The sequence below is a fragment of the Rattus norvegicus genome, chromosome 1, assembly GCF_021556685.1.
Source record: "Rattus norvegicus strain SHRSP/BbbUtx chromosome 1, alternate assembly SHRSP_T2T, whole genome shotgun sequence".
Lineage (NCBI taxonomy): Eukaryota > Metazoa > Chordata > Mammalia > Rodentia > Muridae > Rattus > Rattus norvegicus.
The window spans coordinates 123,737,812-123,762,809 of NC_141534.1; the positions used below are offsets into that span (position 1 = coordinate 123,737,812).

Here is a 24,998-nt window from a genome sequence, read left to right on the forward strand (position 1 = left end):
GAGCAAGGGTAAATATCCCTAAAGTCGTTTTGAAAAAAGCATATGGAAGCAAACTTCTGTAAGAAACATTTTCCAAATAAGGTTAACTAGTAATAAGACAATGTTTTCTCGACAGGACACTATAGCCAGACAAGTACATTGTCCAGTGCCAGATTGGGTTGTCTACTTTTAATTCACTTTTCAGAGATTTCCCATACAGTCCATCCCATTAAAAACCTTCTTGGTTATTATACAGGATTTTAAAGTAGGACCCTATTGCTGAAGTAAGCACACGGTTAAGTCAAAGAACAGAGATAAATTTATCTAGCATTGCCCAATAAGCTTGATTCTACTGTGTATCTTAGAGAATAGTTTTCACAATACCAGAATATATGAAGCAGGCTACTGAAGGTGAAATGAAATCACTACTTTGTCAAGCTTGGATATACTCCCTGCCAATGAATACTTCCAATACAGTGATGAATTGCCTATCATGAGAATAACCAACATTTTTAGTTGGATTTGAGTCCCACAATGAATTCTAAAATTGGCACAGTTTTCCGTAGTAGGATCCTGCACCTACACAGTGCATTCATACTACTTGCACATCGACTACTATTATCGTGCTAAGTCTTACTGATTTAAATCAACCCATAACTCATAACCATACCAATAAATAAGTGTTCCCATGAAAAATATTCAGAGACTAGAAAACCACACATACACAAGGATAAATGAGTAGGCATAATTTATTTCTTAAATAGGAAGGCAGTGATTCTTGTTTATATAGTATAAGTTAATATATGCAATTTTCAGAGTTAGCACATGTAGAATATTCTGAGTAAAAATATGTGGCACAATAATAATGATATATGCAAAATTATTGATAGATTCCATAAACCCATGTGGATGGTGCTTTCCATGTATTCGTGATCATTAAATAATTAAAACAGTGCATTCAGACGAAGGTACCATCATGATAGACATTATTGCTTTTGTGAGTTGAAATGGGGACAGGATAACAGTAAAGGCAATGGTAGTAATGCATCATGATTCCAAATTGCCTACACCAATATACTATGTGAATTTTATGATTTTTCCCTTCACCATTTGTGGATGTTCTTTTAAAAAAAGGGAGGTAAAATATTGAAATGCATAAAATAATAGAGAAAAAAATGTAATATTGGAATTGATAAATTTGTTGTGCTGCAGTTCCTTTGTAAAAAGTCTGAAATACGAAGATTATGACCTTAGGTTTTATATAAATTCCAGTTTAATCTATGAGTTACTTTCTTACTACAGACCAGTCTTAGGAAATAAGTGCTCCAAATTGGAATTTTATAAACAATGCTTTATCATCCACTTGTGGTATATGGGTGATTTTGGAAGCAGCTTTATAGTATGGAGAATCATTTCTCTGAGGAAAATGAAACTGTGAGAGAACTGAGGTTGAAAATGTAAGAGGACTACTTCAAAAAGCAGTCCTGTAACTAAATAAAAATTAAATTTCAAAGAATATCTATGAGCTTGTGAGATTCAGAAAAACTCATGAGTATATTTGTAATACTTATTTCATCCTCATGTGTTTTCTAAAAAATTAAAATGTATTACTTTAAAGTTTGCTCTTGAGACTCTTTGAATTTTTGAATTTGATTGTGCTCTAAGTCTTGCCAAAAATAATTTCAAGATTTCTTGGTGAAAATTTGTTGAATACAAAGGATAATTTGTTAGAACTTCAGGCATGGGCAGAAGTTGGAAGACTTCTGATCACAAACTTATTATCTATTATTAGTGGACAATATTTATTTCCTTAAATACCCTCTCTGATTTTGCAAGCAAAATATTTTAAAAGAGTTCTAAAACAAGAATTTCTTAGTTCAGTTCATATATGAAGTCAATGAAAGAAGTTTCACACTGGGACGTGGTGATTTGCAAGGCAATGGGAAACCTATGTTTTACCTATGTCTTTACATATATATGGCATCTAGTTCCATTTCTTTGGGGAGAAATTGATGCTTTTATCTCAAAAAATAATGATTGTGTAGTAAGTATGAAATCCAAGGCCAGAAAGTGACTAAAGCATTAGTAAAATTAAACAAAAAATATTATGAAGCCTGAAATTAACATACAAGATGTGAAAATCTTTAGTACTAGGCAGCAAAAATTCAGAAATATGGTTTAAGATATATACGTTTCTAAGGGAGGAAGTAAATACCTTAGGAACAGGATTCCGTTTACTGTAGAAAAAATTACCTATCGAAGTTTAATAGAAAATTGCAGAACAAAATATCTTTAAAGTGGTAAAGCAAGTAGGACAGATAATTTTTTTAATCTTTTTCCCCATCTTTATTAAATTGGGTAATTCTTATTAACATTTCAAATTTTATTCCCTTTCCGGTTTCCAGTCCAACATCACCCTAACACCTACCACTCCCTGTCTAGTTGGTGTTCCCCTCACAAACTTCCCCCCATTACTGCCCTCCCACTAGAAACCCATTCACTCGGGTCCCGCTTTGGCTGACCAAGGGCTTCCCCTTCCACTGGTGCCTAACTAGTCTACCTATGCAGTTGGAGCCCAGGGTCAGTCCATATATAGTCTTTGCCTAATGTCTTAGTCCCTGGAAGCACTGGTTGGTTGACATTGTTATTCTTTTTTTTTTCTTTTTTTCGGAGCTGGGGATGGAACCCAGGGCCTTGTGCTTCCTAGGTAAGCCCTCTACCACTGAGCTAAATCCCCAGCCCTGACATTGTTATTCTTATGGGGACTCAAGCCCCTTCAAGCTCTTTCAGCCCTTTCCCTGATTCCTTCAATGGGGGTCCTATTCTCATAATATGGACAGAACTTTTTTAATAGTTTAATACTGTGTTAGAAGTTGAAGTCTTTTTAGTGTAATCATCCTATGAAGAGGCTTCAATGGTTGCTTTGATAAGGGACTTATTTGTCCAGTATGCCAATGGAAAAAATACTTGGGAGAATACACAATTCTGAGGTATACATACATTCATTCAGAGGCAAACAGGACCCAACATTTGGGCTGAAAGTTCTTATATCATACAATACATTTCCACATAGTACAGACCCAGTTTTCTGGCCTTACTGAAAACAAGTATATTTCTTGGTAGTGATCTGAGAGTACTAATGGATATAACTGTGGGAAGAATCTGAATCTAGGGCTGTCAAGAGCACTCCTATCTACTTGGATTCTGAGGAAAATAACATGGTTATTCTCCAATTGAAATAATTTTTTAAAGAAACTTATCACTATTTTTAAGTAGGCATTTTATTCATTTACACTTCAAATGATATGCCATTTATCTCTTATCCCTCCACAACGCCCAATCCCCTTCCTCCTCTCCCCATCCACTTTGCCTGTTTGAGCGTGCCTCCCCACCCATTCATCCACTCCTGCGTCACCAACCTATCATTATTAAATGGTGGAACATCAAGACTCCACAGTACCAAGGTCCTTTCCTCCTGTTCATGTCAGATAAGGCCATTCTCTACAGGTATTCTCTCTGGTTGGTAGTTTATTCTCTGGTACCCTTGGCGGATCTCTTTAATTCACATTGTTCTTTCTATGGGGTTGCAATCGACTTCTGCTCCTTCAGTCCTTCCCCTAGCTATTCCATTGGGGTCTCCAAGGCTCAGTATGATGATTGGCTCTATTTACATCTTTTGGTTAGGTGCTGATAGAACGGCTCAGAGAACAGTTATATCAGGCTTCTCTCAACAAGTGCTTCTTGAAATCTACAGTAGTGTTGTGGTTTGGTATCTGCGGATTAAACAAATCCTTAGAAACGGCTGTCGTTCCTTCAGGTTCTGTTCCATTTTTTCCCTCTCTTTCCTTTTGTCAGGAACATTTCTGGATTAAAATTTTTGAGATGGGTGGGTGGCACCATCCCTCAACTAGGGGTTGTGACTATCTACTGGAGGTGGTCTCTACATGTTCTATCTCTCCTTTGTGGGGTATTTCTGATAAAGTCATCCGTGTTTGGTCCTTGGAGACTCGTTTCCCTGGTTTCCGGGAATTTTTAGTAGCTATCCCAGGTTCTGCAGTCCTCAGTGATAATTATTTCTATTCGCGTTCATTACCGTCTGTATTTCTCTCATATCCCTTCCAATAACTGATTTTGTCCCATCTTTTTCCCTCACACTTCTTTCTTCCTTCCAGATCCCTCCCTTCCTCTATCACCTGTGACAATTTTGTTCTCTCTTCTATGTAGGACTGAAGCATCCACATCTTGGTCTTCCTTCTTTTTTAACCCAGATATCCTCAGAACTGTGTCCATAAACAATTGAATGAATAATGAAAATATGGTACATTTACACAATGAAATGTAACTTACTTCATGAAATAAAAATCAACGAACTCTTACTTAAGTGGATAGAACTAGAAAAAAGTCATCCTGAGTGAGAAAAATCATCCTGAGTGAGGTACTCAGAACCCAAAAGAAAAATTTAGAAGTGATCACTGCTTAAAACTGCTTGTTAGGTTACAATCCTTACAAATGTATGTGAAAATCCTAAAATCCTCAGAGATAAGATACAGAGTGAGGAACTAGAAATGATAGAAGGTTTTCCTGAATAAGTGAAAACATAATTAAATCTGGAGATATTTGTTGTAATGTGACAGTTGAATGGGAATATTAAATGCAGAAGTAGAGTTAAGTTAAAGGGACACAAGAATCTGTGGACTATCTGAAGAATTTTATGGAAAATACTAGAGTAGAGACTCCTTAATCTATAATATTTTAATGGAATATTCTTAAAACACATCACAAAATAATAAGAACAGTACAACCTAACTGCCATCTCTCACTACCAAAGCCATACCAGTGACATGTATGCATTACATCTATTTGAGATTTCATGACTGAGATCTCACAGCAACTCCCAAACAACTTACATTCCTACCCACATTTTTTTGCTTTACAAAAACTGATCATAAAACCATGCTGATGAGAGAACACTTACCTATCTCATTGAACATGAAGAAGTTAAGTAGGTGACTTACTGGAGTATTCACTCCTTCTTGACAATGTTCATGGATTGGAAAATTCAGTTATACTTCCTGAGGAGAAAAGGAAAGATGAACATAGCTGAAATCCTTCAGTTTACAATGGTGGAGTCCCTATACTGTACATGGGTGCAATAGTAGTAAAAATGCAGTGAGAGTAAGTAACAATTATTTGACTGGATACAATGCCTAGTCCATGAGACACATTCTTGACATAGCTCATATGCCTAAGAAAAGGGAAATAAGTAGACAGTGACCAAGGGACATACCAAACACCATTTTTTCTCTGTGAAAACAATGTAGCAATTTAAAAAATCCTCATAATATTCTGTTATTCTCTTTAATTAATATATTACTCAGCCATGATCACAGAAGCTACTATCTCTTATTAATGGCAACAAAGCCAGACATATACCTGAAGAATGTATAGAGAATAAGAGAGATTTGGTAACTCAGTCATACATGCAAATTCTCTATAAAAATGTTCCCTTCATCTCTCATGATTCTTTGTGTCGGGTGAAAACTTACAGCAAGTGGGAATAGAAAGAATGTAACCAAGGAACCAATTTTTTTAGATATAACAGACCTAACTCACATGTGATCTCATATAGATCATGAGAGCATGCATATGGTTTCCATAGAGTAAAGTGAATTGGCTCCCATTACTGAGAGAAAGAACTAAACACAATCTACCATCTCTAACCATGAAGCTATTTCCAAAACACAAATGTTCCTAACGGAGAAATTAATTTAATATGGTGGAGTCTAACTGATTATAGAAATCACATTCATGGAAGGTTTTATTCAAAGCAGTAGACATCCAAATCAAATGAACTCAATGGTATTTTGACAAAAAATTTTTGAATCCTAATGCTGTGTCTTTCAAAATAAAAACCAATAAAATTGAACAAAAGAGAAAGTGGAAAAAAACATCAGTTTGTTCCAGCAGATTTCAAGATAAGATCATGATGTATACACACAATAAAATTTCTTTGCTGGACATAGAGAATTCAACCTTGTGCTATCCAGTAAAGTTTCCCTGGTGGTTATCTTTCATAATGCTAGAAAACACTATCAAGTCTCCATTAAGAAAAAATAATGGTTTTCTTATCATTTAATAATCCTTATATGCTACAATAATGACTGGCCTAGTAAAATGCATTAACATTTCAACTGTGTAAAGGGAATTTTGTGCTTAACAAACCAAATTATTAATTAGAATGAGGCCAGTACTAGAGGAGAAAATTCAGGAATGATACTACAAACATGATCAATAAACTTGGCTAGGGATTTTAAAGATCCTACCAGAAAACACACTAGCATTGCTTTACTAAATATTAATTTTGCCAAATTCCCATTTAAATATTTCCGTTATGCCCTTTGCCATGTGTTGCTGATTATTTCTGTAGATAACAATTCTATTACTAATTTTTTTTGTTGGCACAATGATACATATCCACACAAAGGACAGTGAATAAACAACAGTCAGTACTCAGACACAGTTGGGGATTCTAAATGTCCCTATACTGGGTAAAAACTAGAGGACAGGATCTAATGCCTTGGAATGTCTCCATAAATGGCCTGGCTGTTGTAAACATGGCCTCCTACATTTAGAGTTACATGTGTGCCCCTCACAAGATTGAGCAAAAAATCAAGAAAGGAAGAGGAGGGCTTCTCAATATCCCAATTCAATCTGCACACATTCTTACTGGCATAGATGGCTAAAGGGGTAGCAAGTGTCCTGTTTCCTTAGAAATGTGGTCACTGCTAAGGATAAACAGAACATATTTCAGAAAAATAAAACAACAGACAACAAATACCGAGGGAGCATCCTGTTAAGTAGTGAGAAATTCAATTTTTTTTAAATCATGAACGGGACAAGAAGGTTCATTCTTCCTGTGTTATTCAGCAAAGTATTAGGAGATTCCTTTGACTAAGATATTATTTATGCATAAAAGTTTCTAAATGTGGCAGCAGAAACCTGATAATGATTAAAATTACTTTCAGCATTGTAACAGTGTGAAAAAATTAATGAAAAGACATGTCCAGAAGTAACAAATATTTTGAGGAACACACTATGTAAACAATGTCATTTATAAAATATTATATATAGGTTTGCGGATTTAGCTCAGTGGTAGAGTGCTTGCCTAGCACGTGCAGGGCCCTGGGTTCAGTCCCCAGGTCCGAAAAAAAGAAAAGAAAATTAAAAAAAATATTATATATAATACTGTTATATAATATATATTATATAACAACATTTTATATAAAATGTTACATATGTATTACCTATGCATATATTTGATGATGACCAATAATATCATTCACAGAAATTAAAAAATAATGTTGTAAAATTATATGGAGACAAAAAAGATACCCTGTAATATAAACCTGAATAGTAAACAAAGTTGAGGAGATATCAACATGCCAGATTTCAATTTGTATTGTGTAATAGCTGAAGTAACAAAAACTATAATGAATGGTGCTACTCTGTTATTTTTGTATTAATTAACACCTCTTTAGGAGCAACATCCTCAGGAAACCCTCAGGATGATGTTGGCTTGGATCAAAATAGGCATGTATTTTATAAATTATTTTTTTAAATCTGAAACCCAAACAACATTTTGAAATACAAAACAAAATACAATAGGTAAAAGTATAGGGCGTGCCTGTGCGTAAATCTGTGTCTCAAAGTCTATTATTAGTCTGCATTCTTTCCTCTGTACACATCTTAGAGCATTCAATTTAGTATATTTATGGCATACCTGAGTGTGTTAAAAATTGTGTCTCTGATTTTTGTGTCTGCTCGTTTTACTTTGTTGGAGTGCCTTGCCCACCCTCAATATGTTCTTTAAATATCTTACTATATTTCATTTTGTTAATGTTTGGTTTGTATCCCTTGGGTGTAATTTTCCTCATAAGAGCCAGAAAGGGAAGGGATCTAGAAGGGACAGGAGGTGGGGAGAAACTGGGAAGAGTTTTAAAAAAGGAAAAATATAACCGTGATATAAATAAAAATTAAAATGGAAATGAAAAATTGGGAGAAAAATCAATTTTCACTAAAACTACAACACCGTTTTATAATGAAAAACAAAATATCATTCCAAAAAGCCCAGAAAGAATACAAAGAAACAGAAACAAAAGAAAGGCACACCCTTGTGGATTTATCTGATGGAGGAGAGCCAAGCCACCCCCCCAAAAAAACATAACCGCACAAAAGAACCAAAAACAAATCTGCATTATATTTTGCATATCTTATAAAGTTCATCCAAATCAATGGATCAAAACAAAGTATAGATTACATATACAAAGAAAGTTACTTCCATTGCACGAGTTTATTATTGAATCTGGGCAAGATTTAAAAGTAAAAACATATTAACAAATAACATATACCGAAAGACACTAAAGTACTGTCTTAACATTCAAACTAGATCACCTTATGTGATCACAGAAGAAAACGGTTTATTATTCTGTACTACTCTATGCAGTGTATGTGATGTGAGTATGTGAGTATGTGTGTGTTTTTGTGCATATATATGTACACACACATATGTGTGTATATATATATATATATATATATATATATATATATATACACATGTGGAAACTTGCTGGAAGGTGCAGCACGTTTCCACATGCCTGCAGTTCACAAAACCAAATACACTCTGCCCACTACTCTTTTTACAGCCATTTTGGAATCCCCTTTCCTTTATTATAACTATCAGAACATCAAAACCCATTCTTACCTAATGACCCAACTATTCAGAAACTGGGAGGTACAAACTACATCATCTATTGTGTTCTTTCCCTCTGATGATAATCTGTATGTTAACTCTCAAAATGATTTTAATTCCTTCATATCATCCAGTCTATGGCAGATACTGAGATACCACTGTAACTTCCTTTATGGGTATAATTTTTATGCTAAATCCGTACATAATTAAATGTAACTTAATGAAACTTAAATGTCCTTTTTATTTTCCTGACTGCCATTACTCCCACACACCAATAATCCACAATTTGGTCAGCTCTTTGAAATGCTAATGTTCACCCTGGAGGAGAAGGGACCTGAAGTGACAGGACAGATTGACAGCTCAAGGGGTGGGGCACAGCAGCAAACACAAGACAGGACAAAGGAAGCAAGGACCTGATCTGATAGCTTTCTGATCTGACTTTTCAGAGTCAAATGCTTGAGATCTAGAGAATAATCTTTTATCCCAACAAATCTGAAATATTTAGTGTGAAAAAAAATCTTATCTACTTATGAAAATATTTTGGGGGTGTGAAAGAGCTGACCTTGTTTGCTGCATTGCCTTGATGACCAGTCCTAGGGTGCTTGTGACAGGCATCTATGTCTGCCTCTTCTCTGAGCAGGACCTGCTGCATGACTTAAGTAATCACACTGAACCCGCCCCCAGTCTGTGCTAGTGAACCAGCATAACCCTCTAATCACGCATGCGTGCATGGTTGCTAGGCTGCAGAGATTCAAAATCTTTTCAAAAGCTAATGACACAAGGCAGGCAGATGTGATCTATAAGCTGTACTATTGCTAGAATGAAAGCGCTGGGTCTTCAAAACCCCTGTATAAATAGGTCAGGGATAAATTCAAGGTGCTTTCTGGGCAATGATGACTACAGGGTATTGAATTATATTCACATTTAGATCTCTATACACAAGAAAGAAAGAGTGCTTAGAAAAAATGTAACAAAATTACAGAATGTACGAAAGTACTAGATACTTGTAATATCAGGAGAAATCACTAAAGAATAAAAGATGCTACTTTATTAATATTATGCCTTAGATTTTACTTGATCGGGTGGATTTTTAAAGTTTCCTATGTGTTCATGTAAATGAAGCACTTACCATTAACATAACGTTTGCTATATACTAAAAGCATTGGTTTGTCATTTAATGATGATTTTTTCTTCTATTTTAAAAATTGTTGCTTTGAGATATTTACTTTTTGTTTGATTGCCTTTTAGATAAAGTTTTACTCATTGGATTTAGCTGAAATGGAAATTACCTTCTTCACCGGGCTGTCTTTTAACTCAGAGATTTATTAACTTCTGACTTGTAAGTGCTACATGTACACTCACATGCCACCACAGTTAGCTAGATTTCATTAATGCTAATTATGTGTGTGTGTGTGTGTGTGTGTATTCTCTCTCTCTATCACTGAAACACTGTCTCTCTGTTTTTAAGTCCCAACTTATGTCTGTGTGGGTCTCTCTCTCTCTCTCTCTCTCTCTCTCTCTCTCTCTCTCTCTCTCTCTCTCTCTCTGTGTGTGTGTGTGTGTGTGTATGTGTAGAGGTATGTAGGTAATAAAGGATGTATATTTCTCAAGATCTGCAGTTACATTAATTCCTGACATGATTTCTGAGAAATAAGTTTGCAGAGCAGTATTAGTTTTTATAAGTAGAAGCATCACTCAACATCACTATGCAACTTTAAAAATTGGTGATTCTGATGCGCAATGAATATGCAAATGAGGCATAAACATAAATGTAGAATAGCTCCTGAATGTTAATAGTTGTACATTCATTTATTTTTCAATAAATGTAAATATGATATTGACTTAGTAATATCCTTTTCTGCAAGACCTGGGATAGGGAAATGCATAAGGAATTACTAAGTCTGCTTTGAATTTGGACAATCTGCCCTGTGTATTATGATTAAGGAAGGAAAATTTTGCATAAATAAAAGGTGACTTTGAATGCATATGCGAATATTCTGCTTCCTATTCCATAGCAGTATTTTCAGAAGCTATCCCTGTGGAGCTAACTTTGGTTCAATATATGACTGAGCAGATAAGTATGGCAATATATTAATTTATATCATATTGAAAGAAAGGGATGACCACTCTTAAACAGGGTGGGCTACTGCAGATCAGACCCTCTGAATCTTCTGTCAATGCTGGAGATATTTAAAGCTTGATGAAAAGATACTTCTGCATTCTTGGTTTCAAAGATAACTTTTAATTATTGATTCCTATTAGTAAAAAAGCCTGTGAGATTACAATGCTGTAGCATTGTATTTTCAAAATTGTCAGAGGATACTTGGTAACAAGTATGCCATAAGTTATAATAACTTATTACCTATAGCAGCAATGTTTGCTTCAATGGCTTTTTTTTTCTGGCCAGGAGGATGCTGTGCAGAGTAAACTGGATTTAAATATACTGTGTTTCATCTTAATCTGCCAACTATCTGGTCAAAAGTAATGATTTTTAAATAAGGGATATTCTGTCTTCCGGATTTTATACAAGAACACAATTGACAAGGATAATATGTTGGTTTTATAAACAAGAAAATGAATCCTAAATTTTTGCATTTTATACATCTACTGTGTATCAAAGTGTGATTGGGACACTGAACGCCGAAAGAAATTCCTCTTTTATCATATTATTGTGTGTTTGTTTGTTTTTATTGGAATTTCTATATATTTTTCAAATGTTATTCTGTTTCCTGGTTTCCTGGACATAAGCCCGCTATATCATCCTCCTTCCCTTCTTCTCTAAGGGTATTCTCCTCCCCATCGACCCACTCCTGCCTTCCCCCTAACATTCCCTACAGTGAGAGTCCACCGTTGGCAGTACCAAGGGCTTCTCCTTCCTTTGGTGCCCAACAAAGCCTTCTTCTGCTACTTATGAAGTTGGAGCCATGTGTCAGTCCATGTCTTTCAGTAGTTTTAGTCCCTGAGAGCTCTGGTTTTTTGCCATGGTTGTTCTTATGGGGTTGGAAGTCCCTTAAGATCTTTCAGTCCTTTATTTCCTCCAACAGGGATCCCTCATTTGCTGCTCCAAACTCTGCCTCCATATCCCCTCCTATGAATAATTTTGTTCCCCATTTTGTGAAGCAGTGAAGAAGAAACTCACATTTTATGAGCTTTCCACTGTCTCTGATTAATGGTGTGCTCCTTTTCTCTTCCTCCCTTTTTTTTTCTCCTCTGTCTCCTCTTGCTTTTCTCCTTCATTTAATTTCTGTTTTTATTCATATCCCTTTTAATTTTTGGAACTTTGAGACAGTGTCTCATTCTGTAGAGTAGGTTGAGCTCAAATATGAAGTAAACATTTTGTTTCTATTTCTTGAATGATATGATTAATATGTAAGTCAATATATCTTGAGTATTTTAACTTGATTTGTAAATGTGAAAATGACGTTGCTCATTAATTACTTTTACAAATTTTCTTTTTTTGTGAAAAAGATCAGTCACATTGGCAAGTGCCCTTATATCTATCTACTGAGAGGCATAGTCAGAGAGTCTACTATGAGTTTACTTACAGCCAGAACTACATTTTAGAATTTGTTTGTAACAACAACAAAAATATATTAATAAAATTGAAATTGTAGTGGCAGAATAGTATTTCTTCTCTTCCTGTATCTCTAGTGGTAAACAGCAGGTTGCTGAATTAGCAGCTTATATCTCAAACCACAGAGAGGAAGCAGAGAGACTTCTCTCAAAACCTTCCACAAACAATCATCAACCACAAGTCAAATGATTAAAAATTAGAAGCTAATCATTGCCATCTCATTGAAACCACTGCATTCCACACCTTGTCACCACATCTCACAACCAAATTATAATAAAAGTATATACTATACAAATTTAAAAGACCCCATTATTTTTTCATAGAATGAATCCTGTTTAAAACTTTAAAGTGTCGTTTGAGCCTCAAGTCAATAATTTCAATGTTATCCCGTAAAATCTAAATATAGTTACATATTATTAAGATACAAAGACATAAACATATATTACTTTTTCTCTAACATTAACTCAGGCCATCATGAGAAATACCTTACCTCCTGGGTTCTGTTGTTCCTTGTGTGTATAGCATATAGGCATTTAAGATGAAAGAATCCTCTTCCTTTTGGCATCAAAGTTCAACGGGATTTAGAACATCATTTCCCAAGCAGTACATACAAGGCAGATCTCTGAGACTCATGTCCCTGAGACCACAAATGAGCCCATGAGGGCTCCTTCTTTTTTGGCTTAGTCTCTGGGAACTCTGGGGAGTCTGGTGAGTTGACACTGCTTTTCTTCCTATGAGGTTCTCTTTAAATAAAATTCAGCTCAGCATTATAATGTTTCATGATATTTGTACTTTTTCATATTTAACAAAATAATTTTTCAGTTAAAAGGCAACATACAAATAAACATATGTTTTAACTATGATATTCATTGTTTTAAATTAGTGTTTAATTATCAGCCACCAGCTTCTACAACTGAGTATGTGTTTCTTTTTTTTTCTTTTATTGGATATCATCTTTATTACATTTTAAATGTTATCCTCTTCATCCATCCCTGCTTCTATGAGGGTGCTCCCTCACCCACCCACCCACTCCCTCCCAACTCCCAACCCAGACTTTCCCCTACACTGGGGCATCTAGGACTGAGTGCCTGTTTTCACATTATGCCCTACAAGGCCTTCTGAGTATGTTTCTAATCCCTAAGCCATTTGCAATAGCCAAAGACTCCATAGTACTTATCAATTTTCCATGCAATATACTTTTACTTGTTTTCCAGCCATAAATATACTCCCAATAAATTATGAAGTACTCACATAAAACTTTACATCAAATTAAAAAAAACATTTTGTGATTATTTGTAAACTGTAAACCCATTAAATTTTAAACAAACACCATTTACCTAGGGATCCTTCCCATGTGCTGCCACCAAGGCCACACTATCACCGATGCCAATAAGTGCTTGCTGACAAGAGCCTGATATAGCTGTCTCTGGAGAGCCTCTGCCAGAGTTTGACCAATACAGATGCGGACGCTTTCAGCCAACAGTTGGACTGAGCACTGGGACCCAATGGAGGATTTAGGGGAAGGAATGAAGGATCTGAAGAGGTTTGCAATACCATAGGAAAAACCATGATAGCAGCTAACCAGACCTCCTAGAGCTCCCAGGGACTAAACACGAAGCAAACAGTACACACTGAGGGACCCAGAGCTCCAAGCCGCAAATGTATCAGAGGATGGCCTTAGGTAGCATCAGTGGGAGGGGACGCCCTTAGTTTAGTGAAGGTTCAATGCCCTAGCATAGGGTAATGCTAGGGTGGTGAGGCAGGATTGGTCTGGTGGATGTTCAAGCAGGCTCACAGAAGCAGGGAGGAGAGGGGATGTCATAGGTGGCTTGTAGCGGGGAAACTGGGAAAAAAATAAAGAAAAATATCAACACATTACAATAATGCAACCTTGTCAAATCTAATTTTTAAAGATAAAATCCCAGATGCTTTTAAAGAGAGAGAGAGAGAGAGAGAGAGAGAGAGAGAGAGAGAGAGAGAGAGAGAGACTGATGTTTTTAATACACTATACAGGAAAATTGTTGTGATTCCAGCCCCCAGAATTTTGAGATGAATTCACAGCATATAGACTGGTGAAGTACTCAATTAAAAAAAATCTTGGTGGCAGCCACACGTTTCTTGCTACCCATCCTAATGTTCTGTTTTCCAAATGAAGCACACGCGCGCACACACACACAGAGAGAGAGAGAGAGAGAGAGAGAGAGAGAGAGAGAGAGAGAGAGAGAGAGAGAGAGAGAGAGAAAGAAAGAAAGAAAGAAAGAAAGGAAGGAAGAGTATTTATATATTTATATGCCTAGAACAGCTCACAGCTCAATGGCTCAGTCACTTCCTAACCTTTATGGGGCTAATTCACCTCCTTCAGATATTCTCAAATTATTACGTACTCAAATCTATATTTCACCATTGATACTTTGAACCCAGTCAGGCAGCCCTCTTGCGGTGTCTTTTTTCTGGCTCTAACATGGCAGCTATGCTCTCTAGTCCTGTACCTTCTCAGGCATGGAGTCTGTCTTTCTCCTTGCATGGGAAAACTCCCTCTATCTCCTCATTCCTCTCTTTCCCTATGACTCCTGCATCTTATAAATCAGGCTTCTGTCTGCATTTCCCACTCATTGGCTCCCTGCAACTTTATTTAGCAATCAGAACCAACTGGGAGCAGGGTCCTTCTGTTACGTTCAGACGTGGGATTCTCATGCTAAAAATTTGGGGACCCAAATTAACATAATATGAGCAGCAATACGCCAAACCCACTACATAAAATAATGTATGAAAAATAAATATATAAATAAGCAAGGTGAAAATTACTTTCAGAGTGTTTGCAATCTTACAAATCACTAGAATGATACGTGTAGGGCTACTATTTGTATTCTGAGATAAATTATCCTTTGTATAAAGATTAATTTCATATATAATTCACAGCTACTTCTGTTTCATATATCATTTAATAAGTTGCATATTATGTTATTTTTACCTTTGCTAATCTTATACTACAATAGTAAGAAGATCAGAGAGAACATTTTTGTTTTTGACGCTATGCATGCATGTATGTTTGTGTGTGTGTGTGTGTGTGTGTGTGTGTGTGTGTTGTGTGTTTGTGTGTGTGTCGAAGAATTCTTCACATATTACATACCATTATGATTCATACAGCATTTTGGATATTTGAAGGCACTTTTAATTGGTAAAACTAAAATATATTTAGATATGATCGAACACATTAGTAATTTTAGAACACAAGAGGATAAAGCAGAAGGATCATAAATTCAATGTTAGTACAGGCTATATAAGAGCAATAGCAGGCAGCCTAGTAAGGTCTTGAATGAATGTTAATAATGTTTCTCTATTTGACATTAATTGCCTAGAGGCTTATTGAACCACTTCCCCTAGCTTTCATAACTATATCTAGGTTCTACTATGGTGTTCATGGTCCCTCCTCTGCTTCCCATGACTGGAGGTTAACAGGTCCAAACCTGCACAGTTTTTGTGCCATTAATGACATGTTTTGTGAGACCAAGGTATAATGGAGATGTTATATTTGAAAGATGTTCAAACCTATCAAACTTACTTTTTGGCACATATTATTTACCAAATATTAACTCCTTCATGATATTCTTGGAGGAGTGATATAGTATTCTCCTGTTCATATGAGCTTTCAATAGTCCTGATGCTCAGCACTTCGAGTAGGTATAACCAATACTCTTACCTCTGATCGCTGAACAAGAAATTTCTCCAGAAAATCAGTTGCAAATTATTACATGTATACTTAAAATAATAAAGTAAAATAACTAATGAGAGAATGATGGATGAAAAAAATAATGAAGAGAAGAAAAGGAGGGGGAAGAAGTGTGGAGAAAGGAAGACAAAAGAAGGGATAGAGTGAGGGAAGCAGGAAGGAGAAAAAGGAAAAAAGGGAACAGAAGTATATGTAGGTAATAAAAAGGAATAATAGGATTAATAAGATAAATTATATATCAAAGGTACAAAAAGAAATCAATTATGTTACATAATCAAAAACTTCTAATACATTTTAATTTGTTTTTTAACGTATTTATTTGCATCGGGCTCAATTCTCCCATCCTTGTCACTTCCTCTTACAATCTTTCCTTGAAATCCCTTCTCCTCTGAGTGAGTGGGTGACGCTCTGGGTATTCTCCCACCCTGGCATATCTTAAACAAAGACATTATGAATGTTAAGTGCAAATGGATGGAACTTGAGAATATCACCATGAGTGACGTAACCTAGTCTCAAATGGACATGCAGGTTATATACTATCTTATAAGGAGATACTAGACCTAAAACTGAGGTTATCCATGCTACCCTCCACAGACTCAAAGAAGTTAAAAAGAAAGAAGATCCAAACAAGATTGCTTGAATCTCACTTATAAGGGGTGAAATAGTCTTATGAGGCATGTGGATGGAGGGATATAGTAGGGAGAGGTAATAATGAGTAGAATGGGGAACTTCAGGGGTGGTCATGAGATGCTACCTGTTCATGAGAGATTGCTACATGGTCATGAAAATGAATGAAAATATGCAAAGGAAAGTGTAGGGGAAGTGGGGGTGGGGTATCTCCATAATGAGACAGAGACTTGGGATAAAATAGTATCTGAAGAATCAATAGAGGTTACCTTAGCTACTACTCTCAGCACTGGGGATATGGAACCTTTAGAGGCCACCTCCTGTAGCCTGACAGTAACCCCAGAAAAGTTATAGAGACACCAAACAATTCTCAAAATGTTCAAGCCAATATTTATCCTGTGTACAAAAAACGTAGGCACAAGGAATGGGGCAGAGTCAGAGGGACTTACCAACAAATAACCTGACCACCTTGAGTCCCATCTGATGGCGGAAGTACCCATCCCTAACAATATTGATACTCTGTAATATTTGCAGACGGGAGGATGTTTTCTTCTGAGCATCTCTACTGACTCAGAGAGATACAGACACCAACCAAATAGTGAATGGAGCTTGAGAACTCTTATGGAAGAACTGGAGAAATGATTGTGGACCCCAAAGGGGATGAGAAATGATTGTGGACCCCAAAGGGGATGAGAATTCCACAAGAAGACCAACAGAGTTAAGAACCTGGTGGGCTCTCAGACACTGAATTACCAACCAAAAATCATATGCCAGCTGAACCTAGACCTCCCTTAACTTTTATAGCAAATGTGAAGCTTGGTTTTTATATTTGTACTGAACAAGTATAAAGGGGTCTATCCCAAATGCTGTTGTTTGCATTTGAGATGCATTCTTGAAGCTTGGGTGCTTTGTTGGCCCCAAATGGAGTGGATGGCCCTAGCCTCACAGAGACTTACCATGCCAAGATGGAGGATACCCATTGGTCCCCCACCCTCTCAGATGATATAAAGGGTGATGGTGAGAAGGATTGTGGGAGGAGTGAGCAGGAGGAGAGCAGTGAGAGGCATGTAAACTGAACAAGTAAAAAACAAAACCAAACAAAACTCCAAGATATGTCCTTTTGTCCCAGTGCATATTTCCAATCGTGTTGTATTTTTACGAAGAATCAAGAGAATAAAAGTTAAGGGATTGGAGAGAGAGTTTGATAGTTGAATACTGCTACTTTTACAGAGTTCCAAGGTATTCACAATTAACTGTAATGATTCAGAAATCAATTCTGTTATTTCTTATTATATTACTATTAATGGCAAAAAGTAATGGGATTGCATGACCTCATTACATTATTTTTTTCCTTAATCTTTTTTATTGGATATTTTCTGTATATACATTTCAAATTTTATCCCCTTTCTTTATTATCCCTCCAGACCCCTTAACCCATTCCTAACCCCCTGACTGCACGAGGGTGCTTCCTCACCCACCTACTCACTCTCTCCTGCCCTGTCATTCTCCTACAGTGTGGCATCAAGCCTTCACAGGAATAAGGTCCTCACTTCCCATTGGTTCCCAACAAGCCCCATCTTCTGGTATATATGAGGCTGTAGACATAGTTTGCTCCATTTAGTTGGAGGTTTAGTCCCTGGGAGTCCCTCACCTACTTCAGTCCCTTTTCTGGCTTCTCTATTCTGGATCCTGTGCTCAATCCAATGTGAAGATCCACCTCTTAGTACTTAAAATTTCTTATAATTTTGTCACCTGAAGTTAACTTTAAAATACATGTACTGCCAAAATTGAATTTTTTTAGGGTAAGATTCAAAATGAGTATCTTCTTATTAAGAAAATTAATTTTTCAATTTCTTCTTTGTAAGAAGTCCTTTTTTGATGGCAGTGAGTTCATTTGAATCATAAAATACATCAATAGATTACCTCAGCAAACCAGGAGTTCTTCTAGTTTTGTTTTTCTAGTTGTGTTACGTGTATGCAGTTGTTATGGTATTTGTGACCCCTGGGAAATGAATATAGATTCAGTCCAATTATCATAAAATATTTATTGATTAGTTCATAATAGTACGAATAATCCCCGAGTCGATTTGAGATTGTTTTAAAGGGAGGGTTTGGGAAAGGACATTTAAAGGAGAAATTCATACAAACACATTGAATACCTATGCAAGGAAGAGAAATTTTCTGTTCTGTCAAGTGACTAAGGCAATCCAAAACATCTTTGGCTATCTGCATAAGAAAGTTGCCAAAGCAAAAAAATATCCAGTTAGTCACATCATACAACTAGGTGATTATGTGTGTACATTTTGGCGTGAGGGTCACTGAATCAAGGTTATTGGGAACTTTTCTTACAGGGAGTGACATGAGATAAAATTGGCTCGTGGAACCCCAGAGAGTTGCTTAACATAAAATGTGCCTTGCCATAACACTGTCACAATACAAACATGTTCAATGAAAGTTTATAATATCTCTTTTTCTAGATGTAAAGTCATGTGTCACCATGGTTTGCTAGATTTTAATAATTTTAGTCATGTGTGCATATTTTTCTCCGTCTCCATCTCTGCATCTATCAGTCTCTGTTCTCTCCTCTCTCTCTCTCTCTCTCTCTCTCGCTCTCGCTCTCGCTCTCGCTCTCGCTCTTGCTCTCGCTCTCTCTCATGCTCTCTCTCTATTTCTGTCTCTTTCTCTCTCTCCCACATCTTCTTTGTGTGTGGGGGGGATTTGTGCTGGGTGGGAAATGCATAGAAGTATGTACGTGTCAATGGCTGTCTATGGCTCCAGATCTGCAGTCCCATGTAGTTTTTAGAATCCTGACATGAGTTCTGGGATATCCTCTTACAGGGTAATACTTGATTTTACAAGTAGAAACATCACACAGGATCTTCTATGCAACTTTAAGCCTTGGTGATTTAGATGCATGCTTATTTTTCAAATGAAAGTACAAACCAAAAATATAGAAAGATTCTTGAATTTAAATGTTCATACACTGAATTATTTTCCAGTAAATGTAAATGTGATATGGACTTAGCAATATGTTTTCCCGTGAATCAGAGTCCACACTGGAAAGAGAAATGCATTAGGAAATAGTAAATATGCTTTGAATTCGCACAATGTGCAAAAATCTTCAAAAATAATAAGGTGGCTTTGAATGCATATGGAATTACTCTGCTTTCTATCCTATGGCAGAACCTTCGGAATCTATTCTTGTGTGGCTCAAGTTGCTTCAATGTAGGACTGAGCAGATAACTATTGTAATATATTAATTCAAGCCAAAATGAGAGATGGAGGTTACCACCCTGAAACAGGCTGTGCTATGACAGATCAGTCCCTAAGAATCTTCTACCAATGTTAGAGAAGTTTAAAGATGGCTGAAAACATACTTCTGTCAATTTGAATTTTAAGGATTCCCTTCAAATATGATTTTTATTAGGAACAATGTCACTGAAATGTCAGTGTTGTTTTGTTGTATTTGTTAATATTGTCATAGGATGACTGGCAGCGAGTATTCAGTAAGAAAGATTGATTTATTATTTTAACATCTATATTTGTATCAGTAGCTTTCTCAGGCCAAGAAGTTGCATAGAATGGGTTGGCTTAATCATACAGATTTCCATGTATATCTGCCACCTAGGACTTTAAGGTTATGGTATCATATTGTAGTTCTCTCATCTTCCATATTTTATACAATAGCCACAAAAGGTAAGAATTATACAGGGTTACCCAAACAAGAAAACAAATATTTAATTCTTTAGATCTATCCATATACTGTGCAGCAAAGTAAGATTAGGTCACTGGAAATACCTAAAGAAATCCGTGTGTTTTAAAATATATTGTATTATTAATCATACAAGTAATGAATAATTGTGAATATGTACAATTATCAATTCCTTAATTTGAGTTTCATAGTCCTTTCTGGGACATAGAGAGCCAAATTTTTACTGAAGAGGCCAGTGCTAAGTCTCTTGAACCAGGTACTACCCAGGGGGACAGTTTTTCCTACCTGCATTAGCTAATTAAATTAAATGTGCACAAGGATGACAGAGAGTTTGCCTCTCGGGTGACTCTCGATCACATCAAATTTAAAGAGAGAATAACCATCTCAGTAGTATCTAAGAATAAAGGAATGTATGAGATGTGTGCAATAATCTATGCTATGATGTTCTACAGATGAAAACTATGCCTTCATAATCTCTGATTTGAGTATAATTTCTAGCATTGATATTGTTATTTGGGCAAGTTACAAAAAGTTCTGTGTACTTATTACAAAATCTGTGTAACAAAGAGGAATTATACAGGCATAGTTAAATGGGCATTTAACATGGGCAGCTAGGAAAGTTGTAGTAGTGTGGTGGAATTAATAGATTTCTTAAATTAACCCAAAAGATACAGGGTTCACTATCGAGGAATATAAAGAATTGTGTAGGTAATGTTTTTGTAATTTTTCTGGACAAAAGTTTCATTTGTACATGCTAGATTTTTCCAAAACCCCTCCTTTCCATAGCATTGAATTCTAGTTTACATACGATGAACATTTTACTCATGTTTCTTGAGCTTTTCTCTACCTCTGCTTATTACAGTCCTCTCCTCTTCCTCCTCCTTCCACATCACTTAATTTCTTCATTTGTTTATTACTTTTTTTTATATTTGAAAGTTGTGAGATAATGTCTCATGCCTGGGTTGTCTTTAAACTTTAATAATCCTTTTGCTTCCATCTCTAGGATGACATGATGAAAGATGTGAGACAATTTACCAGGAATGTTTTTAATTTCATTTTAAAATGTATGTTTAATTTTGATTATTATTTACTTTTAAAAATAATTTTTTTGTGCAGAAAGTCCAGTCTATTTGGTATATGCCTTTAGATGTAATACCTGAGAGGCATAGACAGAGAGTCAGTATTGTTTTTAACTATAGCCAGGATTATGTTTTCGAATCCTTTAATAACAACAACAAAATATATTAATAATATTAAAATTGTAATAGGAAAAGATTTTTTCTCAACTTTCTGTATCTTGGATGGCAAGCAGTAGGTTGCTGAAGTAGTAGTTCATATTTCAAAGAAGAAGAAAAGAGGGCTATTTGAAACATCATGGGATATTTGAATGATAGAATGCTATCTCCAGGGATATTTTTTGCACAGCAATGTTGTATCTCCAAATCTTCCCCAAACAGCCATAGACATGGAGTAAGGTATTTGAAAATTTGAAAGTAATATTGTGCATCTCACTCAAACCACTGTGTTCTGAATCTTGTCATCACAGTCTTACCACCAAATCACAATACTATCATATATTATACAATTTTAAAAGACCCTATCATCTTTCATAGAATGGATATTGTTTAAAAGTTGAAAGTATTTTCTGGACCTCAACTCAATACATTCAATGTAACTGCTATAAAATGAAAAGCAATTAATTTCTTACAGCATACAACAGCACAGAACATATATCACCTTTCCTCTGATATGGATTCAGACTGTCCAGAGAAATCCATAGGATGGTCTTGAGATTCATATTTTTCTGCCTCTTTCTCCTGGGTGGTGTTGTTCCTTGTGTGTATAATCCAACCTGCATTTGTGATGAAGTTCAAGCTTAAATCTGTTTAGTTAGGCAAGTACTTTACCAAATATTGAATATCAAACATGTCTGTCCTGGCACTTGCAGAGTCCCACAGCCTTGCCGTTTCAAACAGTTTACGTATGCAGTACCTTAAAGAATCCAGTAACTTTTTACAATCCACATTTTCTGTAAGAGTCCAAAGTCTCATTTGGAAAATATGGTCTTGTAAAATCAAAATAAAAGTTTTAAACTACTTTATTACTTCAAGAGAATAATCAAGCAACAATGTGAACAAAGCAAAAATGAAACTTCAATCATATTAATAACTCAATATCTTAATAATTGTGATCCACTTACTTTTTTCTGGCATCTGTTAAAGATCTCCATAACTTCTCTAGCTCTTCCTCTGTAGCACATATACAGTTGGACATTCGGGCTAGAGCTGTCTCCAACCCATTGGTGCTACTGATCTTGTCTATCATCCTATGCTATTTGCACATGCCCCATACTGGAGAACCTTGCAGCCAATGAGTTGCACTTGAACCATTAGTCTCTTCTGTCATGTTTTCTGAAACAGATCCCTGCAACAAAGTGACAAGACAAAGCTGTTGTCAATGACATCTCCATGCCTGCATAACTAGCGATATGGGTAGGTGATAGACTTATGACCTCATCATTTTGGAGCACAGTTTATGCACCTTCACCTTGAGGCATCACTTATCAGAGACTTCACATGTGATTGAACGTTTAGACCAAAATGGTCAGCATTTATTATCCAGACACAAAAGCGTTTCCTTCTCTTTAGTAACTCTGGTATTGAAATTACTGAATGGTAATTTCTTCCAGTACATTTTGGAAGCAAGGTTTAGTTCATGAGGGAATAAAAATCCAAGGACACTAGATAAAATACTGAATGAAAAAGAAATTGTAATTTTCTTGACCTTGGATTATACATTTAGTATAATAAAAAATAAAGAGAGAAAGACAGAGAAAAAGAAGGTGGAGATAGTAGAGATAGATAGGTAGATAGATAGATAGATGATAGATAGATAGATAGATAGATAGATGATAGATAGATAGATAGATAGATAGATAGATAGATAGATAGATTGATTAAGCAAGATAAATCTGAAGAATCAGTGTATACCAAAAATGGTAGCCATTAGTGGAAATTGAGAAAATAGACTAACTGAGAAGACATTACTCAAAATGTCTATAAATATCTGGTGATTTGCACTGCAGGTCACCAGTTTTCCCTTCTAGGTCCCAGTTTCCCAACTCCTACAAACCAGTAGTCTGCTCAGAGGAAGAATCCCTTATTTGTACAGATTTTGACAAGTAGAAACTTTTGAAAAAGAACTCGAGTGTCTGAACAAAAGAGAATATTGCAGAGGACAGTCAACCTTATTGTTTCAAAACTAATGGTAAGGATGGATTGAGGAAATATTCTTGTAACAAAGGTACAACAAAAGTAAGTTTTGCTCAAGAAAACTGGAAGGAAAATGTGATTGAAACTAAAAGTCCCAAAGCAAGAGGTGTTACAAACATGGTTTCAGGGCATGTGCAGGGTACACAACTGCTTAAGCTGGGGCCTTGTCTGAGAAGTGTTCTTGTCAATTTAGGCAGATTTAATGTTCAAGATATCTAGTCACTAATGCAGTCTTTGCAAACTCAGTATGAAGGAAGGAGAGATAGGAGGTGGTAAGATTGGTATAGAGAACAGAAATTAAATGAACAATGTGCATCTGATAAATAAATAGAAATATACTTTTGATAAAGTTCTTTCCTTGGGGAGAAAGGAATGGGAAAATGCTACAGTGGTACTAGACAGAACAATTTAAATCAGCTCCTAAGCCTATTCCTCAAATTTCAAAGCCTAGCTTTATAACTGTTCCCCAGCCCTCTCTTAACAAGAATTAGGAAACACCAGTCATTTTTATAGAGAATAGTAAAAGTTTCTCATGAGTGAAATTGAATACCTCTTACACACGAGGTTACAGGAAATTGCATCTTTTTTAGTATATAAACAAGGATTTTTTGTCAGGAAATATCACTTGGATCTTCTTCATTGCATTTTCTAGCATCTTAAGTGAACATCATTGGTTTTTTTCAAAGACCAACCAGGTTTAATTTCCTGAATCAAAATTAGAAAGACTGCTATACCAAGAGGTCATGGATAGTCATTAATTCTTTTTTACATAATCTTAGTTTTAAAATCCTAGATAGATATATTTGTGATATTACCTAATGTCTGAATTTATGGTATAACAAGATGTCCGACTAGCCGTCAGGTTTGCAGGCCAGAATTTTTCAAGTAGACCTGATTTCTTTTTAATTGTGCCAATTGCAAAGATAGATATTTAAATAGACTATTTTATTGGTTGGGACGTTGTATTAGTGGTTGAATATAGGTCTAAGGAGCAAATGTCTGCAGGGATTGAAGAAGAAAGAAGAGTGAATCTTCAGCACCAGTGTGAGTGGCTTCACACATCATAACAAGCAGACATATAGGAGATGTTAATTGAATAATTTCTCTGGAAGATTAGAGCATAGTTAAATTTTGTGAGATTTGTCTAAATAGTTCAAACATCAAAATAAGTTTTAAACTTTTACACCTTAATTAATTAATTAATTAATTAATTAATTAATGGCCTCCTCTCAGCCTCTGTATGCTGTCTGGTGTTCTGGTGTTTGAGAGATCTCGGGGGTCCAGGTTAATTGAGACTACTAGACCCTCTACAGGGTGGTCCTCCTCCTCCTCAGCTTTTTCCAGCTTTTCCCAAA

General features: G+C 35.8%; 1 protein-coding gene across 8 annotated transcripts in view; it reads right to left on the minus strand.

The window, feature by feature from the left end:
* The window catches only part of LOC148007681 (uncharacterized), a 164,355-nt gene that overhangs the window by 38,877 nt on the left and 100,480 nt on the right, over positions 1 to 24,998 (minus strand). For 3 of the 8 annotated variants that reach the window (XR_015646552.1, XR_015646550.1, XR_015646548.1), the window contains exons 1-2: positions 9,291 to 9,362; positions 4,955 to 5,051 (exon numbers count right to left, since the gene is read on the minus strand). Coding sequence is in view for 1 of the 8 variants with exons in the window: in XM_087600968.1 (XP_087457094.1) it covers positions 22,703 to 22,795 (93 nt within the window). In the remaining 7 variants the exon portion in view is untranslated. Of the gene's footprint in view, positions 1 to 4,954; positions 5,052 to 9,290; positions 9,363 to 12,792; positions 13,046 to 13,639; positions 14,146 to 21,218; positions 21,371 to 22,079; positions 22,224 to 22,571; positions 22,796 to 24,998 lie in introns of those variants that run through there. The other 5 variants (XR_015646545.1, XM_087600968.1, XR_015646556.1 and 2 more) reach the window with 3 other exon arrangements.